Raw genomic sequence first — 27,382 nt, 5'->3', positions numbered from 1 at the left:
TCTCTAGGCAGCTGGCATGAAAAATAAGGTATTTTAAAGGCAGAGTTTCTCAATAATGTAGTAACTGATTTCTATTTTAATCAAACTAAACTAACCGTTACTTTTCTGATTCTTTTGAGTTTGTGTTCCTTTAGGCTTTTTATGTATTTCTGGCAGCTTATTTGGTCTCCACTTTGTCCACATTGGCTGTTTTTTCCAATGGCGATATGGAAATGTTCATTTGATAGTTTTTACACACAAATAAATAATGCACTGTTAACACTACAACTAAGAGGAATGGGTAGGATGACTATTGTGTAACGATACAGAGAGATCAAGTAAGGCACGGGACAGATACAGCAACTCCACTTCATGGGATTTTCCTGTTTTTTTCTTTTCACATAGTAACACTAACAAATTTCTTCCAGTGTTTATTTTCTAAAAGGTTTTTTTTGCTTCTTGTCTATCTCACACTATGTTTAGGTGAAATGTAGGATAAAGGCCTTCAATGTTTTGCTTCAGATGCCAGTTTAAAAAAAAAAGAACAAAATCAAACTTTCGAACAGTTCAGACTAGTACCGTTTTTTTTTTCTTCTTTTTTTTTTTCTTTTAACACTGATGAACCTGGGTTTTCGGTTTTCTTTCTTTCCTTCTCGCTCTCTCTTTCTTTTTTTCCTTGATTATTTTTTTTAATACACACACGTCATGCTGTTTCAGGGGTACCCTTTAGCTGCACTTGCAAGACTTTACGATCATGTTGGACAGCTGTTCGATTTTGGGTGTTTTGCCAATGTAGTAGAGGATGGTGAGGGGTTCCAAATCCTGGGACACGCAGCACGGAGAGGCAGAAGCTTCTGGATTTATGGTGTTATACAAGCTGAGTACCTAGAAGGAGAAAAAACAGAGATTAAGTCAGCTACCTCTGCCTTCCTGCCACTGCAAATTCCTTTCTGCATCGCTTCCTCCCACAGTGCCTAAGAGAAAGCCACTGAAAGCACTATGAAGATTCCTGGATTTTAATACTTTTCATGCTTCTCCAGTTCAATCTGGTGTCACAACATGCCAGAGTTTCTTCAGGTTTTATCCATATGGTCTTCAACCTTAAAACAGGTACATGCCTGGAGCCTGCTTTGAAAGCGTAGATCTTTAAATCAACATGCACACTATATTGATATGGAAAGAAGTAATGGGAAGGTTTTGATCTGTCTTCAGACTGGCATTTGCTGCTACAGGATTTTTTGCTTTACAAGTGCACCAAAGGAAGAAGAGAGCCCTTCAGTGCAGAAGCACTCCTCTGCTTTTCTTCTCTGGCTACATTTCACTACACCCATGAATGCCACCCTGCAAGCACCAGGACTTAAGCTGCAGCTACTCCTGTCGAGAATCAGCTGCGGTGAAGTCAGCAGCACTGGTGCTTTATGTCACGTTGGATTCATATGTGTGGTTCTCTGCAAAGGAAGTATGTCGGGTTACCCGCTGATGATGCATAGGTATTTCTGAGGATGCCATTAATGTGTTTGCCAAACACCAAATGACCTTTTCCTAGAACTTCCACACAACATTTTCTGCTCAGAGAGACAGAAGATCTGTTCAGGACAGCAACACTAGCTACTTTATTAAGCAACTTCTGACTCCACGGGCAACTGTCCAAACCACATATTTGTGACCATGACAGTTACTCTTCCTCTTTCCTTTAAAAACAAGTGCTGCTCCAAACTGTGTATGCTACTACTCCACGCCAGCACAGAAACATACTTGCCTTATTTACACCTCTGCCTGCTGACATTGCCAATAGTACAATGCCACAGGCAGTGACAGCTACACCTGGGTCTGTAAGGTCAGGAAGAACAAACTATCATGGCTTTACAGACCAAAGGCAAAACAAGCTGCCCCCTGGACACAAAGAGTTCTACTTGCTGGCTGACATTGACCTGGTATTTTAAGGGAGGCTTGAAAAAGGGGAGACATCATTCTTGGTATGGACCTGAGGGTGAAATTCTTACTTCATGACAACTGTAATGCAAATGTCTGCCCCTTGCATTTATTGTCTAGACATCTTATTGACCGTTGAGAGAAATAAGCACTTCTCATCCTAAGGCAGGTAGCTAAAATACCACACCTAATCTGTAAAATAAAAAGTTCCGTCTCAGATAACTATCAGTTCTTTGGCATCCTAGACACAAGGTTCCTCCTTCGCTTATAATTTTTCTAAGTACAAGGATGAATACATCTTTTGAAGTAAAAGAAGCACCTCTATCAGTACATTTTAATGAAATTCTTATCAGTAGCAATGAAAAATAGCCGGTCATAAAAGCAGGTGATAATGAGGTGGTACAACTCAGTCCTTCTTTTATTCTGACAGTGCCTCACTCAATGCCTTTGCTGACCAAACTCATTGTGCCATCTCCCACTCATGCTCTACACCGAAAGGTCCCTTCCCAGGCAGCATCCCAAAGTTACACCACACTCATACTCACAAAGAGCATTCGTCCCATCCATCCGTAAAGTCATACTGATGAACATATTAAACCAAAAATCTCTGGGCCAATACATTCCCACGGCTTCAACACCAGCTTGAGGCCATGTGTGAGTCCCTCTACTGGACTTCATCATCATCATTCATCATCCTTAGTTACTGAGATACATACAAGCTTTGGGCATGGGTGCTGGTGTCAGTCCTAGAAACATATTTTACCCTGCAGTTATAAAACACAAGCTGAGTATTAGCAAAATCGTTACTTACCCTGCTGTGCTGAGTATCTGAGCTCCATAAATATGGGCAGGCTCCTGCACAGAAATTAGCATGGTATCCTTTAGGTTCATGAATCCATTTCCAGCCAAGATCCCTCTTGAAGTCAATATAAAGTGGACGCAGACAGCAATTATCCTGCACGTTCCTGGGAAACAAAATACACACAAACACATCGGTCATAACAAAGATAACACAGGAAATAAATATAATCCAGTTCCTTCCTCTCTGAATGATGCTTTACAGGCAGGTAAGTCCAAGCCCCATAAATTTACAACCAAATCGCAACAATAGTAATACTGTAATCGAAATCAGATGCTTAGACATGGCAGGACTTGCTTATACAGACAAAACTAATGGCTTCCCTGGAGGACTAGTAAGTATTTTCCTCCAGGTCCTACTGAGTGGCCTCTCTGAGCAGATGAGCACAGTGGAAGTAATAATTTGGCTGTAATTATGGGGCTGATAGGTCTGGGAATCATCTCAGATGGAAATTGACCTCTGCTTTCTAATGCCACAACCTTCCTCATCTGCCACTGTTTGCAGGATTGGAGACCGCTGGGCAGAGACCCGCTGCACACAGACCCCGTGGGTCTACAAGTGACGGTCTGTGCTCTGTATACATTCCAACCATAAAGAAACATGATAAGCAACTGCATCACACTTGACAAGCTGGTACTACTATGTAAGTGTACTGAATATGGATGCGTAGTTACCTAAAACAATAGGCAGCATCTAGAGCACGCTTCTTCCGCCGACTGGGCTGTTGCGACTCAAGTCTGTAGGAGGGTAACAACATTAGCAGGAGATGTGGGGTCTTCCCACTGTATTTTTTCCTATTGGACTTTAAAGCTTTCACATCACCACTGGAATATGTGTAGTCATCAATACCTTCAAAAAATACATTTTGGTGATAAACATTGTGTTGCTTTTTCTTCACAAATTAAATAAACCATCTCTTTAAAAAATTCTCTCAGAAATTGGGAAATGTTGGTGTCAGCTGAGCATGTATACTGGGAAAGTGGGGCCAAATTTCAACCCAAGATGCCTAAGATATTCACAATTCTCATACATCAGCCCTCCCACATTCACAGCCATTTAATGGCATTTCAGTACATTTACCAGAACTGTTGAAATGAGTAACAGAAAAGATTACTTCAGGCACTGTATCTGCATTGCTTAGTTTCAAGTGCCCCAAGCAGTGATGCTTTTGGTACTTCACTTAGGGCAATACTCCCACCTTTTAACAGCTATATGTACCTTTTAAAACCTTGTAACACCATTAAAGCTGCTCAGGACACTTCCCCTGTATTTCCCACTGCTTACTTCCATCCATTAGTTTTATCACATCTACTTCTTTCTAATGCTTGTAAATTCTCTGTTTCCCACAATCAGTTTATTTAAATCTGCTAATTTTTTCCCAGAAAGTCAGTTATTCTATGTCCTTCTTTGCATGGGCATGGAAAGGACATTGACCAATATATTTCTTCTTGAAGTGGCAATCAATGACCTCACATTTTGTATTTTCTCTTAAGACACTAACTGCCTTACTAGCCTTTTACCATGGCAATAGCACAGGCAAAAGACTCAAGGTATTGGCCTTCCCTAGGAGTCCAAACAGTTCATGTTACGCCTGTTGCTAAGACCCTTTTGCAAATTAACCTCCTGAACCAGATACTGCTATTTAAAGAGAAAAAGACACATTTTTCTTTTTGTAACATTTGCAATTACAGTGACAAAATATCATACCAACAATTTTTTAAATACACACAATGGCTTTAATCATAGGTACCATACATGTATTTATTCAATACAGTGAAACAATGGTTAGAAAAACTTAATAGTTAACAAGGAATATAGCCAAATTCTTGGAAAACAAATGAAGCAAATAGCAATATTCTTTAATAAATGAGCACTGTATAAAGAGAATTTGAGTTTGTTCTAACATAGCCATAGTTTTATACGTACTACTGGATGATAACTATAGCATGGTCAATTAGTGACTGAATATCATTTAATAATTAGTGATTAAATATCATTTCCCTTTTTGAAACTGAAACTTGAAGGACTTAAAAACACAAGAGTGCTTATGCAATCTTGATAGATTCACTCTATATCACTTTGTCTGCTGTCCATAAGAAGCACATATATCCATAACCTTAACTACACACTGTTGTTTATTTTTTAATGACCACTCAATCCAATCTTTACCCTTTTTCCGAACTGTCAGCATAAAAAATACTTGTGTAGCTACTATACGTTATAATAAATTCTATGTGCCAATGTAGATATATAGAGAAAACCAATGTGAACTAATGATGTAGTTCTGCTGACTTCAGATAAGAATCAGACTTCTACTGCTGGAAGTGGGAGCATGTAGACAGGCACATCATTTCTGTTTCTTCAGCCCACAATGCACTGGCAGCAAAACCAATGTGGGACATTTATACAAATCTGGTGTCTATTGCTCAGCTCTTCCCAAAAGAAGGAGGAGAGGAGAAGAAGAGGAGGAGAGAGGAAGAGAGGGAGAGGGTGAAGAGAAGAGGAGAAGAAGAAGAGAAGAAAAGAGAGAGAAGAGAAGAGAGAAGAGAAGAGAAGAGAAGAGAAGAGAAGAGAAGAGAAGAAAAGAGAAGAGAAGAGAAGAGAAGAGAAGAGAAGAGAATGAAGGAGAGGCGAGGAGAAAGAAGAGAAGAGAAAGGCGGCGAAGAGAAGAGAAGAGAAAGAAGGTGAAGTGAAGCGAAGCGAAGCGAAGCGAAGCGAAGAGAAGAGAAGAGAAGAGATGAGATTGTTGGATATACTTAGTGTGCCTAAAGAGCTGGAAGTGCGTGTGCTGGTATTTATAATACAAAGACTAGGACCCTCTATACTTACTGAGGACAAAGGAAGGCACTTCTGTAAGCAAAGCAGCCAACTGTTCCCTTACTTATGCTTTGGAAATTTGCCACAGGTATTGTTTCACTCATAAAACACACCACACTCTCATGCATGCCTACTACAAGCAGTTTACGTGCGAGCCAAACACCATCACAATTCAACTTTTCAGTAGTAGCCTTCTCTGCTAAGCCTGAACCATTACCGTGCTAGGATGGACAGCAGTCAAAGGGTTTATTTTGAAAACATTCAACAAGTTTCCTCACGACTGCCAAACAATGGATGGTCTACTGTGCAATAGTCTTCCCTACATCGAAAATTGTATATTGTATATTCTGTGTACAGATGAAAACTGTAACACAGACACTTAAGAACATGGAAACTGTATGCATGGAACGAGATGGCTTATTCATGCCATCTGGTTTTAGAATAGTTCAGCTGACATAGTTTTACCCTTGTGCCTTCAATACCATTTCCTACCAGGTGAGAATCAAGATTCTCAAATGAACAAGTTTTCAAGTAGCCAAATGCCATATTAGAGAAGCAGTAAGGGGTCTTTGTTTCCCTCCTCAATTAGTAAGTACCACAACATTTCAAAAAGGTTTTTTTTTTTCTTTTGTTACCTGCAAATCTTGCTTCAAGCTCCTCACTTTTATTTGGGATGATATAATTATTGGAAGGCACGAAGGTGCAGCATGGACAATGTAAGCTTATCTTAAATCCAAGGTTCCTGTCTGCAAAACATAAAAGCAAGTGGAGTTGTTTTTTACACATGGAATGACCCTGAAATACTGCTGAGTTAATGGAGCAGCAGTTGGGGCAGGAGTGAAGGCAAAAAGCACTTGTTGTCACCTCTGTGATGGAGCCATTCATGTACAGCCTCAGTGACATCAAAAGACAACCATTCTCCTTCAGCTCTTGTTTTAACTACTTTGCTGTCGATGTACCGCTGTCCTGGTGATGATAATTCTTTAGATTTTAGAACCTGCGAGAAACAACAAATATGATCGACTACAAGTTAACATTTACCTGTTTTTTTATAAAAATGGACCATCAACATTATAAAATGGCAGAAGAAATTATTACAGCTCAAACGTCTATGCAGCAGATGTACATTCAGGTACATTTTCAAAAAGAATTTTCTTAAGAGTGTGAGGGCAGAGGAGTATGATATAAAAACACCCTAATGAAATCCACTCATGCTCCCAAGCAAAACATGCCATCACATATTCCTTCCTAAGAGAAATCACACAGAACGACTGCCCTGAAAGTTTGTCCTGCAACACAAGTGGTCAAGAGATCATAGTAACTGGAACACCAAGAGAAGCTATTCTGCCTTCTTCAGTAATACTTACACTGGTTAGAGAATAACATCAGAATGCTAAAGTAAAGCCTGCACAATGTAGTCTCTACACTGAAGATATTCTATTGCTCATCCCTAACTAATCTGTATGGCATTGCCTTATTAATTCTTCCAGCCTTCCCTCTGACTGCAGGCACTGGTCATACATGAATAAGAAAAATGTTATTGTCCATACAGGTAACCTGGGGACATGCAGAGACAGCCCAGTGTGAGTTGTGGCCACACATGGTTCTGCGCAACAGGTGATGCTGCTTCCATCCAAACTTTGATGCCAGCTGTATTTGTGTTTCTGTCAAGTTTCAGTAAAGCTTGCTACTGAGCATTCAATAAAAAAATACCTGTACAAAAACCCTCCTAGTATCTCCCTTTCAAGACACAGCACTGCATGCCCAGAATTTCAAGTGCCCACAGTCCTCCTCATACCTAAACAATTCAGAGAGTGCCTTCCCACACACAAGCACAACCTGCTATTATTTACCCCAACTCTAGGATGAAAACAACCGGACTTTTGGCTGCTAACATGTTTCTGGTTTCACGGTTATTACTATATCGATAGTTTTGCGACGCAGGAAGCTGGAATGCCATGTAACATTAAGTCAACTCCAATGAAGTTACCACAGGATAACACCACTTTGTAACTTTTGGCTGTCTGACTTCTTATATTGTTTTGTGTTCTTCCTCTCTTTAACCATCCAAGTCCATCTCCAAATGAGTAACTGACAATGTCTCATTGTTTCCTCCTATTTTCTCAGCCCAGACCAACCTGACATCTAGCAAATGCTGCTGGAATAAAACAATCATGAGACTGCATAATACATGTAAAGAAAAATATTTAAAAAGAGGTGTGTAATTATGTCATCATGATAATATTAGGATTTCCATGATTAAACAGAAAAACAGGCTTGAAAAGGCCAGATTCTGTCCAACATGTAGAGTCTCTCTATTTATTCAAGGGAGTGCTGGACCTCTCAAAGGCCAACAGTGCAGCTCCCACAACAGCATTTGTCCTATGAGAAGAACAGCAGCATGACAAGCTCTTTGCCTTCTTTCTGATCAACACATTTAGCAAAAAGACATGAGAAGATGCTGGTCCAAGTCCAGAAAATTACAAGCATCCCTAGTTGGTGATGCTGTGGTCTCTAGTAGAAACTGAGGGCACTCAAACACTGAACACTGGGACTCCTTTTTATGAGGCAACCTTCAAACAAAGTGTTTGAACAACTGTTTACAGAGAGTCTGGCAGCAGCAAGGGGACTACCATTGCCCAGAAGTGCCAGAGGGATGAGAGAATCAGTAATCAATGCTGGGAAAGTCCCAGAGAAGTACAAATATAACTTGGCCTTCCCTTTACTCTTTATCAGGTCAACCCAAGTGTTTCTGAGGATGTAATGCAGCTGTCATTCTGCAAAGATGTGTTGGGGCACTGGGGGGAGGCAAATGGGACACAAGAACTTGGCTCATTTCTCTTCCTTTCTGCACAGTCATATCTTTCCAAAGACTCCAGAAACTGCATACCTCAGTTTTGGCAGTGATGTAAGTATCTAAATGTAAGTAATGTGCCAAAAGCAATCTCCTGATGTTAACTATAATTGGTCTTAGATATATTCTGAAGACTCAGCTGTGAGTTGGTATCCAAAATAAAAAGTCTTTATCCCAATCCCATTGCTATCAAAACACAAAGTCGAGGGCTGGTTGTAAAAGTAGAAGATATTATCACTGGACATATCCAATGGTAAAATGAACATCTATCCTCAATGATGAACTGAACGACAAGAAAAGTGTTTGCAGGTTTCAAAACTGTTGGACAGGATAGATACTGTAGATCAGAAGAGCTAGATATTATCCATACCACAGTATCTATGCTATCTGAAAGTAAGGCTTCTCTTCATGTTTATGCTGCATGTTCAGGAAGAAAACTAAAAAGAATCAGCCAAAAATCATAAACAAGGTATGGCATAATTTCCACAACTGACTTCGTGGGTTAAACAGACACCAGTGGTTCTTAAGCAAAAGGTTTTTAAGTGCGGTGAGTGCCATTGTTAGTGAAATTAGCATCTCTGCTTCAATTACCTTCTCATGGGCTAAGTATCTTTATAGTGCTAGGGTGATGTACAATATCAACAACCTGATTGCTTGAGAGCAAGTGTGATCTTCCAGCCTCACCATTTCCATTTTTATCTTCTTTTTCTGTTACATTGTCGCAAGTGTGGAAAGCTAATGGATGATAAAATACTAGGCTGGATCCTTGAAGTGTATTTCCTCCCACAAAATAACCTGATGAAGTACTCCTCACTTCTTTTCCTACGCTGCTGCATTCTGTGTTTCCATCCACAGTGAAGCAATTGCACTCTACACAGTGGTAAACAAAGTGGCGTCTTTGTAGGAACCTATCAGAACTTTTTACAGCTACAATACTTTACTCAAATGAGTATTCCAGAAATTATTACGTGAAATAAGCATTTTAGGTTTTCTCTGCCGTTTTCCTCCTTTGGTTTGCTTCTTTGTACTTTGCACTACATTTCTGGCCCTACCTTCCCCATCAGCAACACATCTTTTTTTTCTAATACACCCTCAAGCCTACATGCCCATTGAAAAACATCTCTCTCACTATTTCCTATACTTTCTTCCTACTAGATCAACTAGTTTAGTTGCAAAAAAGAAGAAAAGCCTTTCCTGTGCCTTGCAGCTTTTGTGCTTGAAAGCTTGTCTACTTCTTCCAATTTTACTGACTGGTCTTAAAAGAAATATTACCTTTACCTATAAACATTGCCTTGTCTTGCCTATAAACACTGCCTTACCTTTATGCTTCGCCCATTGCAACCACATCAAACACTGTTATCAGAAATGCTACTGCACAGCTTGTATCTGCAGGAGCTAAATGCAGGGCTAAAAAGTAGAAGGCCTTTGTGAAAAAGAGTTTGCAGTGCAGTGAAAATATTAACAGAAAACAAGGGGAAAAAAATACACAGGGGAGAAGGAAGACGGAGTTAAAATTCCCCTTTAATCCTTTCTCATTTCCTTCTGGCACCTTGTCCAGACACTCCCTCTCAAAGAGGCAGAAAGAGTTTGGTATGTCTGTGAGTCATGAGGTGGATGACTAGGGCTTTCAGGGTGGGGGAGTCCTGTGCATCACCACCTGCCCGTAGAAATGACAGATCCAATCACTCGCATGAGTAGGCGACAGTTTCCACACACACAACCTCACCCCACTCACTTAGAAGTGACACATTTAAACACCTGCATCCACAAGCAGCTGACGATGCACAACAACTGCAGGGGTGCAGGTGGGAGCACGCACACCTTCACACGTGTGAGAGCTCAGCGTCAACAAAAACAACATTCAGGTTCTGCAAAACCTCTGCAGCTTCTAAACACAGGGATGTTCTTCCAGGTATACCTGTCTATTTGGTCCCACATTCAACAGAGCGATAATGCAACGCTGCCGTTTCTTATAAGGGATGACACAGGGAACATATGCATATGATCATATTATGTGGGGATGAGCTGAGTAAGTAGAAGTGTTACCAAAAGGTTATCCAGCGGACTTTTAGCCCAGTATGCAGAGTAATTTTCATTCAATACCAACGCTCTAAATTCTAAGAATAGTTTGTTTTTGCCTGCCCTCTTACGGCATGGGATTCCTCCCTTTCATAGGAAAGCAAAGAGCCAAAACATTTGTTATTCTCTTATTGACGAAGTATTTTGTACAGTTAAGCCCTATCTTCTAGTTATCTTATTCTACGGGCACTGCTAACCTTTCCCTCATAATATTTTTTCAATTCTGACCCTTCTTAGAAACACCTGGGCAAAACATTATCTTACGAATACCGATGAAGGATCTCTAGATATCACATACGTGCATCTCCTGCCAGCAGATCAAGGCAAAACAAACATGTGAATATATAAATAATGCAGTTAATTGCAGGAAAGGGGCTCATGAAGAAGCCAGATGCAAAGCAAGCCTGGCTCTTGCTTGTACAGCTACACATGTTAAGGAAGCCCACTCGGGGATCTGGGTGATGACAGCACTCACATGCCACCCTCATCAGGCCTGCCAGATTTCTGGTATTTTATAAACACCATTGAAATCTGCTCTTCATGGGTTCTGCAAAGCATTCTGCTCAGTCTTCAGCAGGAGACCCTCTGCTCTGCTGGCAGGGATTTGTCTTGTGCTCCTCGTCCATTAGAGGAGGCTGGACCATGATGTTGGAAGTGTATCCCAAATCACCACGACTGGGGCATTCGGCAGTGAAAAGCTTTTGGTTTTGTCACAAACTGGTTTCAGAAAAATGACAAGCAAGTTTCCAGAAGATACTGATCTCTATATTACCTCTGTCACCTGCTATGCTTATTTCTCAGACCAACTGGAGAGCGTTAACTGATATATTTTTTAACATTTAAGTATTAAGTAGCTGAAATCTTCATTATAATACTGGAGGATAAAACTGTTTATTTATATGCACACATGTTTATACTCTCAAGTAACTATCACACAGTTCTGAGTTTAAAAATAAGGAAAAGGATTGTCTTAGTCTGTATTTTATAAACTGTGAAGTACAACATATAATTCACAACAACAAACAAGGCAGAATGTTTGCAAAATTAGCAGAAACATGGTTTCTTTAAAAAATGAGGCATAATGGAGGCTGATGTAAGCAGAGCGGCAGCATTCAGCAGCAGTGTAATTATACTGGTTTAAATACAAAACCAAAAAAAACCTCCTAAACCCACAACTCTGTTAATAGAAACATAATTATTTTGCTCAAATTTTCCTCTGACTACTCCCCTTCTCATATATATAGGCAGCTAAAGCAAGAGATGACTGAATGAACACATTAGTGTATGTCTTCTAGACAATAACCACAGAGAGCAGACGCCAAAACAGCCCGTCTTCATGACTCATTAAACACACAAAAGGAAAATTTTGACAGAAAGACACACTGGTTCTTTCAAGTAACTAGAGCTCCAGACCAGCAACTTGCTTAGTTCAGTTCAGATTTGATGGTCTGGCCAATAGTTACTTCTAGTCTCCTATAGTTAACACAATCAGCTGCAGACAAGTAGGAAAACTACAATTAAATATAATTTTTCAGGGGAATAGTTTTGGCTAATAAATTCATCACCTCCCCAGCAAGCAAACAAACAAACAAACAACTCAATGTGGTTCAGAAGTGATGATACACAGGCTGAGGCATCAATGACATACATCTGCTATAGCCAAGAAAACCCTAGACACACATCAAAGGCCAAGCTCTAGCAACAACGAGGGCATTTTATAGCTGCGTTAGAGAATTATGGTCACCAACTGTTAGGAAATATTTTTAGTGACTTAAAATTTCTTAAAATAAATTGAGAAACTTTCAAAAAATAATAAGAACATATGGCCGCTTCAAATCATCCATCCTGTCTGATGCATTGCCCTGGATTTTGGGATGGTCACCACTGTCAGCCAGCATGGGTTCGGCAGTCACTGAACAGCAGTAAATATGCCATTATCTTGTAAAAACCTGCCATTAATCTGTTTTTCCTCTCCATTCATTCTGGACTGTCTGATCTGCTCCCTCCAGATGCTGCTGGGTCCCTGATAACTTCCTTCCTTCCCTTGTCTCTGTCATTTCAGACTCCTGTGATGTTCTTGTATATTACAACATCTTGGCAGGCTCACTAATCTTTCTCCTACTTATCAGTCATTATCCACGGTTTCCATTGGAACTTCAAGGGCCTTTTAAAATAATGGAAATAACCTGACATGAACTTGTAAGCTCAAAGTAAATAAGTGCAAACAATGAGATCCAGTGGTAAATGATGTGCTAATGCTGGTTAACATCAGAGCAGAGATAAGTTCAGCTATGCACAACATCATGGTTGAAAACTGCCATTTAGGATAACCTCTTCTGAACTAGAAGAGACTTGCAGGGGACTCCAGCCTAACCTTCTGCAGTGAAATAACCAGATTCCCAAGGTCTGCATATGCAGCCACTTGCGGTTTCCAAATTTTTACATACTATTCACCCTACTGGAAGATTCGTTTGCTGCCTGGTTCCAGATTCCAAAGGTCTCCCTAGACAGCTCTCAGGGACTTAATCCAGCCTTTTCTGAAGTTTAAAGTTAAAAAAATGGCCATGATAATTCTCAATCCTTTCTCACTCCCTGGTTGAGTTTGATGTCTTTGGTTCTATCTTGGACACAGGGATAAGTGAACCCCTAATTCTGTTGCAAACCTCTCCAGTTTCTTACTTATTGTATGCGGAAACATATGTTGTGAAGTACAAATGGATATTAGAAATGGCTGGATATTAGAAAGAAATTCTTTACAGAGAGAGTGGTCAGGCATTGGAATGGCCTGCCCAGGGAGGTGGTGGACTCGCCGTCTCTGGAGGTTTTTAAACTGAGATTGGACATGGCACTTAGTGCCATGATCTAGTAAACAGACTGGAGTTGGACCAAGGGTTGGACTCGATGATCTCTGAGGTCGTTTCCAACCCAGTCGATTCTGTGATTCTGTGAAATCCTCCATATAGTACCTTTTGCCAGATAACTGGGCATCTACTAGCTATCAAACTCTTAGCTTCTTCTTATCACCACTAGTGCAAGAGACTGACTGTATTTTTTAAAAAATTCTCAGTGTGAATTTTCAAGCTCTTCTTGTAATCGCCTCTGCAAAAGAGCAATTCAGACTCTGCCTTCAGTGCTATGGAGTTAAAAGGGCTTTACAGCCCCCCTGCTTATCAAGGGAAGTCTTTCCATTACTCGGCAAAGGTCCCTGAATCAGGCTCAAACCGAGGGCAGAATCTTTAGAGACTAGTATATGAGATGCAGAGTTCCTGCCAAAATACAAAGGTATGGAGTACTTGCCAAAGTTTAAAAAAACCCATAGCTTTCTGATCCATCTACTCAGAACTTGCCAGACACGTTCTTCATGCAAACTTGCAAATAAAAAGAACATATTGCGCACATAAGCCAACCCTTTTTCTACCTCGATGGGCTACAGCTGCAGTAGGATTCTCATAGAGCATTGGCTGATACTCGCTTAAAGGTAAAAGAAGGTGAAGTGCAAGGAGGGTTAAGAGGTGAGCAGCTAAAACATGTCGAAAAGGGAGGGGAAGTTGAGTGTGTCATGGAATCACTGTGACCAACTCATTGCATCGCCCTGTGTTGAGGGGATGAGCTCTGGAAAGAGAATGGATCCTGAGAAGGGATTTCCTCTCCATTTGTTCCCCAGGCAGGGCCTTCCTCCTGCCACTTGGGATACATGTGCAGTGTAAGCTGGGGATACAGCCCTGAGGCCTTTCAGTCTGATTTATGCTTAAGCAGGCAGGAAGACTCTGCATTGTACAAGCAATAAACAAGAACGGAGGGTCTGGGGTCCTTCTCCTGGAAGATTCTGAAATATTGAGCGCAATTTCCTGCCATTTAGGAGATTTTTAAGATGGCTCCAAAGAAAGATTTTATATAAAATGAAGCAAAACAAAAAAATCCTGTAAACTTATCTAGCATTTAGCTTTAGCTTGCCAGAGGCACACTATGTTTTATTAAAATATCAACAAAGAGAAGCCAAAGTCAACAAAAACAGAGTGGGTTCTCCTGTCTTCTAGCCAAATCCCCTAGATTCTGCAAGGTACTCCTGTGTTCATCTCCCCTTTAAGCGCAGGTCTCCCAAGCCACTCCTCTTCCTCAGTCCTGCTCATATGCATTTTGCTACAACATTTTGGCATACAACTTTCTTTGCTATTCGAACATTTGGACCTACTACTTCTTCTAAGATGCTGTCTCCTTCTGGAAGTCACTCCTCTTTCTTCCCTTCCTCTTGCCTGCATTGTTCTCTCTAAGTCATGATTCTCCTTGTGGTTTGCTCTTCCCACCACCTACAGGCTTCCACTCAGACCACTCCTGTCCTCTTCCATATAGGCTTCTTTTCACCAAAGCTTCACTTTGTTCCCTACACCTCCCCAAAACTGCAATATTACCTTCCTCCCTTCAACAGGCTCCCTAGTGGAAGGCCAGTAAGCCAACCTGATGTTCCTCAGCTCAGTTACTACCATGTTGCGGTGCTCTGTTAAGACTTGCCCATGTCTCAGTGTAACACGGGCTTGGCTGCCTCACTAGACTGCAGCCCAAAGAACAGGAACCCAAACTCAATGGCTGGTTTCTGATCCATGTCCTGCATTTCTAGACTCCCCATAACGTTCACACACGGCAAATGGCAATAAATCCGTCTACCAGCTCAGTGCCCAAAATTTCTACACACAGTAGTGTCGAGCTGAGAGTACACACTGGCTCGTGCCAGTAGCTAATGGTAATATTATACATTTCTTCAAGTCGCCTTCAATAACTGCTCTGTTCCTGGCAAGAGGTGGCTGCATCTGAGATAAGCTCTCAAATTGCAGTGAATATGATGGAGCGATAAATACTTCCCTTCACCCACGCTCACAGATTATTTGCCAAACGTACTCTATACATGATCTCCAGCGTACTGACTTCTTTTTTTTTTTTTTTTTTAAGAGATACAGTATTTGGAACCAAACAAAAGGATTCTGGAACAAGGAGAAAGCAGCAATTTAACTGAAATATACTGCAAATTAACTTCCTCTGGTCCTGAGCTGTTGGTGAGGGGGCTAGAGGGGGAAAGAGCCGGATGTTGGTAGAATAGAAAGTTATTAGGTCCACACTTTATACTGAGTTTGGCACTTCAAAGAGCACTGTACATTTGCCATTTAACATAACCTTGTAGCCTTTCCGATGTCAAGAGTATGGCTTCAGGACAGCAGTACACAAATTGTGCGATCTAAATATACTACTTTAGATGTGGGTCACAGTGATGGCAGTCAATTAAAATCAAATGCCCCAGGTGATATCTGTAATACAGACATCCTGCGTCAGCTCACAGCCACAAATCCTGCTTCCTAGTATTTTCTTCCGTGGCATTAGAGACTGCACTTTTTGGCAAGAAAACAGAGCAAGGCCCCTCTGCTCCTGATTATACAGAGATCAGTCTGGAGTAGCTCAGCTGCAGTCAGTGTAAATTGCCTCAGATTTGCACCACGGAGATTTGGCCCAAATCTATAGTAGCTTGCTCTAAACGTATTCCCTAACTGAAAAACAAGACAAAACACTGTCTGAATTGAAAGTATTTGAACAACTGACTGTGGTTTAAATTTAAATCTGACTCATAATGGGGTAATATGTTCCACAGCATCTTCTTCCACATACCTCCAAGCAGGAAGAGAGGCCCTTAAAGAAATGGGGGTTACCACTGTCTGGAGGGCAGACGGTTCTTCCCAGACCCTGAGCAAGCTCCGCAGGAGCCCTCGGTATGGACCGGGCTCTCCCTGACATGGAAAGACCAAAGGTGTGCTGCTGCTTGCTTCAATTCTTCATCGCAATCTGATGTCCCCCTTGGGCTTTAACCTGGCGCCATTCATTTGCTCCAGCCTTGTGCTCTGATACGTCCTGTGATGTGGTCCCCCATCCACAGCCTCTCAGGTACCCACACCCACAGCAGCCTCGGATAACGATGACAATAAAAACCAGTGCTCCGGCTACGTTCTTTGTGATGCTTTATGATGTGTTAACAAAACATGGCACCACTTCCATAGGAAGTAATTACTACTTGTTATTGTTTGACCGTCTGTACATAATAAAAATACCTTAGAAACAATACCACAATGCTCTCTGAATGACAGCTTTTTGCCTTGCAAAGGTTTCCAGTCATCCAGCTTTGCTGCGGTGCCTATTTATTTTTTGGAATGCTTATTCATAAGAGACAAGCTTTTTTTTGAAGGGTGCAGGGACTTTATTCATAAATACAGAAGCACCTTAATAAAAGAAAGATGTGATGAAGTCTTCAAAGCAGGCAAGAAAACTGACGAACAAAGACATTCCCATAACAACTGAGCTTTATCTGATCAAATTCCAATAAAGCCTGCATTTGGCATAAATCTTTAAAAACATAGCAAGAGCCACTGGAGGATGCTAAAACTTGTTTATTTAATATTACTCCTCCCCCCTCCCCCAAAAGTACTTTATCCTCTTAATATTTTCTGAAGTCTCAGTGCACATTGAGAAGACAATCACACGAACATGGTGCATTGGAAGGGAGGGAGAAGCAACGCCGGAGAGAGCCCACTGCATCTGATGTTGCACCACTTTGTTTCCTTCCTTTCCTGCCTTCCTTCTGGCTCCCCACTCTCCAATCAGCAGCAGCACCACCAGCAGATTAACCATCACTTTTCGGCAGAAGAAATATCAGAAACGATAGTGCATTTAAAGAATTTAATTCTCCAGGGCTTCACTTAACCAGAGCCAAGAAGGGACAGAAGGTTTTACACCCGCCTTATAAATAAGAAACTTAATTCCTACTTCTATAAGTTTCATTATTTTCCATCCTAAGACATCCTAATATGTGCACTGCGCCTCCCCATCTGTGCAGGAACACACAGAAGTGGCTGACTAATCCTTAAATACCAAGAAAAGTATTCTGGGTGAAAACGGACATTAAAGAAACTGTTTCTGCTCTCACAGATTACCACTCGCCCACTGGCTTTGCAGATGCATCCAGGGGACCCCCATGAGAATTTATCTCCAAGACTTACTGCCCAGAGAAACCCAGGAGGCAGCAGACCTGGCAGACAGATCCACAGCCATTCGCTCACAGCATAAATACGATGGGGTGATCTCTGCTCCACCCCTGCCTCTGGGGTGGGAACAGGGTCCTGCTGCTGCTGTGCTGGGAGCGAGGGGCCATGGCACTGGCTCACCACGCCGAGCAGCCCCAGACTGCCTTCCTTCCCAGAGTCAGTGCAAACAAGGGCTGCAGGAAAACACAAAGTCCTTTTCTGATGTGGTTTGGAGGAGGGAGCCAAGTATAGCCTGAGGAAAGCTTAGCTGAAAAGGTGCAGTCTTGCATTTCTTTTCTCATTTTAAGGGGTAGATCTGTAAGGTCAGAGGACCACACAAAGAAAGAATCAGGAGGAGAAACAAAATATTTATATTCTGCTTGCTTATTTTTTCCATTTACCCTGCACATCTCTCTCTAGCTGTTCCTAAAATAGTCTTTCAGAGTAATATTGTCCCTTCTGCACCACTGGTGTATATATATACTACTCAACTGCCACTGGACTCAGAGAGCTCTTGGAGAGCAGTTAGGAGACTTGAACGTGTTCAGGGCTGCCCACTTTCCCAGAGAACCACAAAAAGAGAGCTCTGACTCTCTTCAGAAGACTTCTGCCCCTCGCTTCCTGCTTGACTGAGAAAGGTGAGGGTACACAGGAACAACCATTCCCTGGAACTACAGGTATGAAAGGAATTTCAAAAACCCTCATCAAGAATATCTCAACAAAGCAAAATACCAGGCAACCCAAAACTTGGTGGAATAAAAAAAAAAAAACCTTAATAATTAAATGTTGCTTATGCAAGACAAAACCCCACATTGTTCCTTCTGGGCACAACAGCCCTGGGAAGCCCAGCACATATCTCACAAGGGAGGAAGCAGGGCTTCTGCATGGAGGAGGAGTGGTGGCTGTATATGCCAACTCCACCAGCAATCTCCTGTGTGACGTTCTGCCTCCATGCGCAGCTTTTCATGCTGGAAGTGAAGACATCCAAGAAAGTCCTCAGCCCTTACAGAATGTATGTGCCTCTCCCGTTTCCATTGAAATAAGCATCTTCCTCATTCTCCCCTTTTACATCCCATGTTTGTTCCTTCCTCCGCTGCTAGACACCCCCTATCAGTCTATCATCACATAGTCCTGAAAGCTCCTCTCTAGCAACACCCTGGCACCAGTGCCTCCTACCCATACTTCCCCACCTTCAGGTCCTTAGATTTTTCTCTCTAAAATTGATATTCTGAGTTTTAAGATGTCTTCTACAGTGCTGTCCCATAATACATCCTCATCTTCACCTTCTCCCTGCTTTTGCTTTTCCTGTTAAACACTGTACACTAACCTCATGCATTTTCACGGAGATTAGATGCAGCAGTATTTAAAGGACTTTGCAGCTCCTACAGAACTGCTGGTGAGGAACCTGTGCAGTTCAGATTGACCATCATAGAGCTAAGATAATACCTGCACACAAGGTTTTGTGAAGAGCTGTGTACAACACTGCAACAAGTAAATATGACCAAAGAGGGGGAAAAACAACAAGCAGAAGGCAGTTACAGGAGCTTATAAAAAGTAAAGCAGAGAGAGGAACTAACAGGCAGCTTTTATCATTTTAATAAGTGCTCTGAAAGGGCAGAAAATAGCTGCTCTGAAAGGGCTCCAGAGATGGCTTGCCTCTCTACAAGCAAAGGAGCAAAGTAACATGCCTAAAGCATGCCTGGCACAAACACACACTCAGAGCTTGCTGCCTTTGGCTTGCCTGTTACTTGGTGGAGAAAAGACCTAATCCTACAATAACCTACACTCACTACTCACCTAACACTTCACTCATTACACCCCACCCAGCCTAAAAAAGAAATTGCCTTACTCACCAGCTATATATTTATCTAAAGGGCCCAAGTACCTGCCCTGGATGCAGGTGTCAGTCATTTCTATGGGCACAGGCTTGCTGGAGTCAGGCTCTCTCAAATAAGCTCCAGCTGTTTCTCATCACACAGCAAATTCCCAGCCAAGCAAAGGCCCTTTCTTCCCTACCTCCACTGAACCCTTTGCGTCCCACATTCCTCAAACACGGAAAGGCAATGAGCCGCGCTCAGGCAATGGCAGCTGTACTCCTTTCAGGTGGTTGACTAACAGCTCTCAAAAGTAGAACAACAGAAAGCCCAGAGATGCCATCAACTCTTTTATGATGTTTGAGCAGTGAGGTAAAGCCAGAACATACAATCTTTTCAACAGGCTGGTATGGCAGCGTCAGAGGGACACACAGTGTAATCCTCTGTGATGGCTGTTATATATAGATGACACCAGTGACTTTCATTAAATATTCATACTAACTTTCTCTTTTAAGAAATGTCATTATTTACTCAACTTCTCTGCCAGCCTGTCCTTGGGAAGCAAGAAAGCCAGGTCACAGTCGTTAAGCCAAGTACCCAGTGTCCAAGTGGGGACCTAAACTACATTCAACTGAGAATCACACTTCTCCTACATTTAAACAATGTCTAAACAGTCCAGCGTGGCTTTTCCTGTTGCCAGCCTCTGAGGGTGGCTTATACTGTCACTTTGGCAAGCCCATGAACTGAAATACACGCCTCTCTGCTCCAAGTTTGGATTGCACTTGAACAAACCAAGCAGGAGAAGGTGAATGTCGAAAGTGAAGGAGAAGACTAACTCAAATTTGCACTCACTGGATCTGAACTGGACTCTACAGTGCTGCAAACCTGGGGCAGTGCTCAGGGATGGCTAATGAGGGCAGCAAGAACAGAGCCTAACAGGGGCTCAACACACTTTATTTTACAAGATGGTGTCCTATCTGGCAGGGTTTTCAGCAGAACAAATCCAGGATTACTGGAACAACCACGAGTTTGACTCAATATAAAACTGCTGGGAGTTGAGCCCTTTTTTTTGCTGTGTTTCTCAGTGAAATGAGCTATGCTTCAGATGAAATATGCCCTAGACATTATTTGCTCAAACGCACTGGCTCCATGTAAGTGACTTTTATGGCTTTAAAGATTAAATTACTTGTATTTTATCAACACTCAGGAGTGAGAGAGGCACGGAGTCATTTTCTTCCTGACTCCCTTGCCTCAATCCCTAGGCCACTATACAGAATCTAAGTCTGAAATTGCTAAGCTTTGAAACTCAATTATTAACAACATCATTTCTGTGAGGAACAGTTAACAGGCTTCTCCTGAACACAGAACAGAGAGGGGAATTTCACTTCTTCTACGTAAACTACAGTACAGGCCATGTGTTGAGAGACAGAGATCCCATAGATCACTTGTTTGATATCTTGTTCTGTGCTGAAATTCAGAGTCCTGAGGAAAAACTGCTAGAAAAAGTTTGCACATTTCAGCTTTATATGATTTTGAATAAAGTCCTTTCTAGGAAAGGCACAGGAAATAAGAGGCTACTTTGGAAAGATGGGATTCAACCGCTTCTCCCTGTGGTTTGTTCCACCTGGCTACATGGGTACAAGGCGGGTTTGCTGCGGAGAGATGGGGAGGTGACGCGTAGGAGGTGCCACCATACCTGGTACAGCTCTATCCGCTGCTCTGAGACCCGCGCCTTTGAGTTCTGCAGGCGGAAGACCCTGAACTCGGCCTTCACCAAGTTGGAGGCGTTCTTCTCCATCGCTGAGACGTCAAATCTGACGATTCGGAAGTAAAGGCTGTAATAGCTCGGTGGGATGGCATCTGCAAGAAGGTAGTGTGATTTTATTATTTTTCTAATGATAAAATAAATCGTTCCTTCAAACAGCAAAATACAAGACAGCCTCAGTGAGAGGAGTATCTGTAGCATGACTCAGTTTCCAATTGTAAATTTAATATTACTAACAATTTAATTAAAAATCCCAACAACTCCACATGTGTTTGATTATAGGAATACCATATTAATAGAGATTAACCATTTCCAACTCTATTTCAGGTCATGCATTTAAACTCCCCTCTTTCAACATACTGGTGGAAAATCCTGGATGACTGTAACTTGGGAAAATAATCACAACAGTTGGTATCTGGCAAATACCTTCAGACTTGCCCAGAGTTCACAGCAATCTGGTAAGACAACAAGCAATGGCAACTCGTGCTCTGCCTGTTCTCTGAAGCCCATTTTCCTCCCCAGAACATGGGAGAATAAAGTAGCCAGCTTCAGATTTTGTTTTCTATGTAGTTATTGAAGGATTTTATTGGAATAAAATATTCATTCTGATTATAATAACAAGGGTAGGAAGAGAAGAGGAAGAAGAAAGGCAGGAAAAGACAAGCAGAAAGCGGACACTATAAACAGAATTATGTGCATTTTGATCACTTGGAAGGAGGAAAAGCCTTAAACATAAGCACTCCCCACTATATATTGAGGAGAAAAAAGAAAAAACAGCTAGAAAAGGAGACTCAGATCTTCAGTGATGGTGTTAAAAATATCAGTTTAGGTTTCAAAACAGTCTCTTCCTGCATTCCAGCTGTAAACTGTGACTGAGATTAAGCAGCAAAGCACGACATGGGTTACTCTGAAGGGTTCAGGGACCATCTGATACCTTTCCACCCTGTCCTGGCCAGCAGCATGAAGAGAAGCTGGTCCCTACCATCATCCCTGTCTGCAAGTCCCTCCTCACCCTGCCCCCTGGCCTGGAGAAAAATCTCCGTCCAAGGCGAGGGAAAGGTCTCCTTTTCTCTCACAGTGTGAAAATGGAAGTGTGTCAAGAAAAAGAAGAAAGAGGAAAGTTGTACTGGGGAGCTGTGGGAGGAAGGATTTTCAGCTGAGGAAGCAAACCCCAAAGGCATCCCCGGGACCACACCAGCAGGAAGACTTTGGATAATAACTACAAAAGACAAAGTTTTCCCCCTAGTCAGGTAGCTCAGGATTTGCCATGCAGTGGCAGGAGATGACAGCCTCAAGGTCAGGTAGGCGAAAAGTTCAGCTCCTGTGAAAGACCTGGGCCTTGTCCAAAATCCCAGCAAGGCCTCCAGCTCCACTGCCTCCCTTAGCTATCCAGGCACTTATTGATGGAATAAAATACCTTCTTCTGGAAGACACCTAATTCTTAACAGATATAATCTACACAAGTTGTAATTTCTATGTAAAGAGATGGGAGAAGCCAAGTCCAGTAGATTTACCTTTATTTCTAACTACGAACGATTAAACATAGTTGGAATAAATGCTTAAAAATGTTTATACATATCAATAAGTCATATTAATAACCTAAAGACCTTCTTCCAAAAATTTAGTGTTCCTAGACTGGCTGCTATTACCAGAACTTCCGAGCAACTGGCTACACCAGGCAACACCACTTACAGTTACACATTTAATAACCCATTTGCTGTAGCTCTTCAAATAATTCTAAGTTCAAACTGACTACCAAAACTGACTACAAAATAAATACTTAATTCAAGTCAGTCGTAAGAGGAATAAAACAAATTTAGTCTGTTTTAGCAACACTCACAAACACACTTCCTCTACGTAATTGAGCCAAAATCTCTTCTTTCAATGATCAGAGGTGAAAACTCCTAAAAATAATCAGAGCTATGAGAAAACTTTTAACAATAAAGGAAGACTCTCGGCTCCAACTGTAGATACATTAACTTTATGCAACGATTATCCTAATTTTGATAACTTTTGAAAATTCTTATAAAAGCTACTCAGTGCAGAGATTATATCCTGATTTAATAAAGAAATCATCTCTTCAATTTGTTCTTCTGGTATAGGAAACTCGGAGAGTACCACTTGTTCTTCAGCCAAACTCAATCCTACTAGGAATACAATTTGGCATAATAATAGGTATATATAAGATTTATGCTTCCAGGATGAGTTGTAAGTTGTCCTCCCTGTCATTTATTTGAGGTATCAACCTACCATTTCATTCCCTGTGGACAAACCAATCTAGCAGCCAGCCATTTACCCTGGCACAGACAAACCCTGTCTATCTTGACTTCATTTCAGATTGAAAAGTCCTGTTTCAGTGTCTGTTTTATTTATATTTAGCTTCTAACTTATTTCTAGAACTTTCCTGCACTATATTCGTAGTCTTTCTTTTCAGTTTCTGTATTTTAGATACTCTATATTACAAATCTGTGAATATGTATCTGAACAGATTTTTCTAAATCATCTCTGCATTTACATTTTTCTCTCATATATAAAGATAAACAAAGAAGTAATGTTCTTTCGGTGTGCATGTTTTTGTGTTTGCATAAGTGCATTTGTATACCCAATGAATGAGTATTTACCTTCCAACCACAATAAATAAGAATGAATTCTTGTCTTAGAGAATTTTTCTCTCTCTTACAAGATAGTTTTATGTCTTGCAAAAATCCACATTAGAAATTTGATTTCTTTATTCTATCATTCACAACAGTATCCATAGAAAGTCAATTCAGGAAAAGGCATTATTTGTGGACAGTTGAAAAAAATAGGTTTATTTACTAGCTGGAACCCTTCCTCTGGAAAAAAAAAAAAAATAGGCTGACTGCAGAATTGGAGTTTATTTGAAAACTAATCAACATTAAGACTGAGAACTGAGACTTGCAATGTTCTTTAAGGGAATGGAAAGAACCCTATGGAGCCTACAAGGTTTTGGATTAGCCTTTAAGTGATCTCAGATGCCGCAATTTGTATCTCTTTGCAGCTCCACCTTAACCTGACAGTTTTATCAATCCAGTCTCAGTTGGATACCTCTGGACTCCCCTCTGGTTTTGGCCCAATGACTCCAGTAGACGCCAGTATGACTCCAACCAAGTCAGTCTGCAAACACAGTTACCCTGCTGCAGACTAGACTCCTTAAGTATTCTTTGAACCATTAACATTAATGAGTGGAATTAAAACAATATGTTTCCTGTAGCTAGGAAAACACAGATTTCTTTTGTTTTGGAGAAAGGGAATAGTACATGCAATGAAAGATTCCTTTTTTATCATCTTTAAATTATTCATCAATTCAGCCCTCAAAAAACTGAAGACTTCCAGCTGTAATAATCATAATCACAATCATCACAGTACAGTTGAGACAAGAATTATAAGACATAGTTAAAGAAGATGAAGGCAGCATCCCTCCTCCTCTCTTTAACCTGCTGAACACAGAGCATCACCAGTTTAGCTTTTTTATTTTTTTTTCTTGAATGAGCTGAAACTTCATCAGCTGTTTTAGACAGGACAGTCCGAACTGCCAGGTTAAAACGTATTTGGGTATGTGAGCGTTTAAGTGCATAAGGACACTGTGGTTTCTGTGCTTCTTACTGACTTCGTTCAACATCCAGCATCCCCTAAGCTCCTGTGCCAGCAACAAGGACAGAAAGCAGCCCTGCTCTGAGAGACCAGCAAAGCACCTATGGCAGGAGTGCAGAAGACGTCTCCCAAAATACTCAACAGTCTGCAGTCATCAACAGGAGAGACTGAACACGTCCTCTGACCAACCATCCAAAACAGCACGTAGACCCCCAGGCATAGCTGCTGGGAGGAGAGTGAGATGGAGTCAAGCTCCCTTAAACCAAAAGTGGGAATGGAAGGAGTTTGTTCCATGCTGAAGACATTCCCCAAGGCAGGAATCTCCTGCATTTTTTAAAAGGATGACACTTTTGCCTCCCACAGTTGTGTTTGATGAACTAAGCCCTGCACTTCCCTAGCTTTCCACACAAGTACTGCGTGTACTGACATTTCAGGAGAAACAAAACACTCTGCTTGACACAGCTCTTCTGAGAGTTGGGCTTTCGTTTTGGCAAGGAAAAAAAGACCTATATTCAGTTGTATCCAAACAGGCTTTTTTTCCCCTCTGAATTTTTGTTTCTGCTATTGAAAAAAAAAAAAATCAATTATGTGCGCAGCCCAAGTTAGGAAATGTAAACAACTTTTCTTTTCTTGTTGCAAGAGGCCAGACAGGCCGACTTCACACATACACCCGATACTGGAAAGGCTGAGAGCTTCAATCTAATCCTTCCATCAAGGGCTTGTAATAAATGCTCCAAAGATTTATTTTTATTCCTTTTTGTGTTTATTAAACTTTGGAGGGTTTCTTTTCCTTTTTCTTTTATTTCTGGTGCTTTGCCCACTCTTTATTACAGCAGCTACAAACCATGGAGTGCCCTTTTCTTCTCGTCCCCTTTTTTTTTTTTTCCCTCCTCGTCTTTCTAACTGCAGTACATGAATGACCATGTAGTAGGCTCTGAAGCAGCACACGCAAATATTTATAAGAGTAGCTTGATTGTTATTAAATGCAGTTGTTATGCTTTCCACTCTCTGGCAAGCTTCCCTAACCCCTCTAACTATTAGGACCCTTTTGGCTGTTTAGATTTCAGCTCACTGATAGCAAATCCTACTTTTTTTTTTTTTTGGTAACAAGCAGCAGCCACCCAGCATAACATGACATTGTTCCTCCCCCTGTGTGAATTTTACTCTCTGCTCAAGACATGGGTTCCTGCCACGAGCCAGGGCAGGCTGCCTTTAAGGACATCCAGACTGCTGGAAGGACGGGCAGCTCGTCAGCTGTAACGACACATCTTTCCAGCAGGATCCCGTCCTTCCTGTCAGGCACCCTCGGGTCACAAACCCTCTCATCTTTTCCAGGGAACGTCTGTCCAAGAAATTAGAAATTTGTTTAATATATCTGGGCTCCCAAAGCCCACAGATAATTACGCTGCTCACCCCTCCTGACCCTGACGTGACTGCAACAATCCTGCTGGAAACCGCTCCTCTACAATGGAAGGGGATATATAAATACAGTGAATCAAAATACAGAGGCCTACAGGTTATATTTGGGAACTGGGATTGGCCTTTCAAAGTAAATCAGTTGTACATCAGCTTTCCATTAGCTCTGAACCTCTGTCCTGCCATGACATTAGCTAATGGATGTGTTCATAACTTTATCAGTGCTCATGGACAGAAACACTTGAGTCGTTCTCTGCTCAGACATCATTTCCAGCCTCTTGCAGCAAGGTTTCAAAGTCAGACGGTACAAAAGCAGTGTTTAGAGGCTTACCCTAATATTCCAGATTTTACCTACGCAGCTGCCAAAGAGCTATTACCTTTATCTGTCACCAACCATTAGCAATTGAGGAGGGACACTGCACTGAAAGTCAGAATAAAACTGCTGGGAACACAGTGGATAAGGCTTTCAGCTGTGGCTCGATGGCTCTGGTGCAGCTCCTCTTGCAGAACAGGCTATGGCAGAGCAATGCAAGACATGACATACGTCTTCTGTTGTTGTACCTGGTTTTGGTGAAGAACACAGGCCAGAAACCGGCAGCTGTACATCTTCTGCTGAACAATCTCTAGATATGTAATTTATCCATGCCAAGGGGGAGTGGATGGTTCACGATTCCACATTCCCCAACACCTTCGATCTTGGTATTTACGGCACATGGATATGCTGACGCTTAGTAAGAGAAACAGATAGTCATACACATAAAGGAAGACAGAGCTTCTTCCTCAGAAAGAGAACAGGCTGGGGATCCAATACCACCAATACTGGCCCCTGGACCTGTCCCTGTGGTCACATGTGGAAGCCTCAATACAGCTTCACTAAGACAATGGATTTTAGAGTCCTGAGGTGATTCCCCTTGGAGTAAAAAAACAAAGAAACAAAACCTCACTCCTACAGGGACTTCTGCTGCAGCTCTTCAAACATGACTTTCTTTTACTAGTTACACTCACAGAAGCCAATCCTGAAAATGTTTTCTTATTTCAGTAATTCTTCCTATATTAGGTAACCTTTTCTTTGTAGAGAAGACTTACTGAGCTCCTGATATGTAGCAGGGAATCCATATATGTAATTATTATTCCATAAGCCAGCTATAAAGAATCAATAAATGTCACTATCAGGCTCTAGAGCACTCAGAGCAAAGA

The 27,382-nt window shown here is 41.5% G+C and overlaps 1 protein-coding gene across 2 annotated transcripts in view; it reads right to left on the bottom strand.

Moving 5' to 3' along the window:
- Nucleotides 1-255: 255 nt before the first annotated feature.
- Nucleotides 256-27,382, bottom strand: part of TGFB2 (transforming growth factor beta 2) — a gene marked incomplete at its 5' end in the record, with an annotated part of 62,167 nt that continues 35,040 nt past the window's right edge. For both annotated transcript variants that reach the window (XM_080342265.1, XM_080342266.1), the window contains 6 exons: nucleotides 256-864; nucleotides 2,723-2,876; nucleotides 3,445-3,619; nucleotides 6,223-6,333; nucleotides 6,452-6,584; nucleotides 21,089-21,252. In XM_080342265.1, coding sequence (XP_080198391.1) covers nucleotides 706-864; nucleotides 2,723-2,876; nucleotides 3,445-3,619; nucleotides 6,223-6,333; nucleotides 6,452-6,584; nucleotides 21,089-21,252 — 896 coding nt within the window. In that variant the 3' untranslated portion in view covers nucleotides 256-705. The remainder of the gene's footprint in view (nucleotides 865-2,722; nucleotides 2,877-3,444; nucleotides 3,620-6,222; nucleotides 6,334-6,451; nucleotides 6,585-21,088; nucleotides 21,253-27,382) is intronic.

This window comes from Nesoenas mayeri (assembly GCF_963082525.1).
Source record: "Nesoenas mayeri genome assembly, chromosome: 3".
NCBI lineage: Eukaryota > Metazoa > Chordata > Aves > Columbiformes > Columbidae > Nesoenas > Nesoenas mayeri.
The sequence above is the reverse complement of the archived record's forward strand: the minus strand, read 5'-3'. Positions and strand labels throughout refer to the sequence as shown.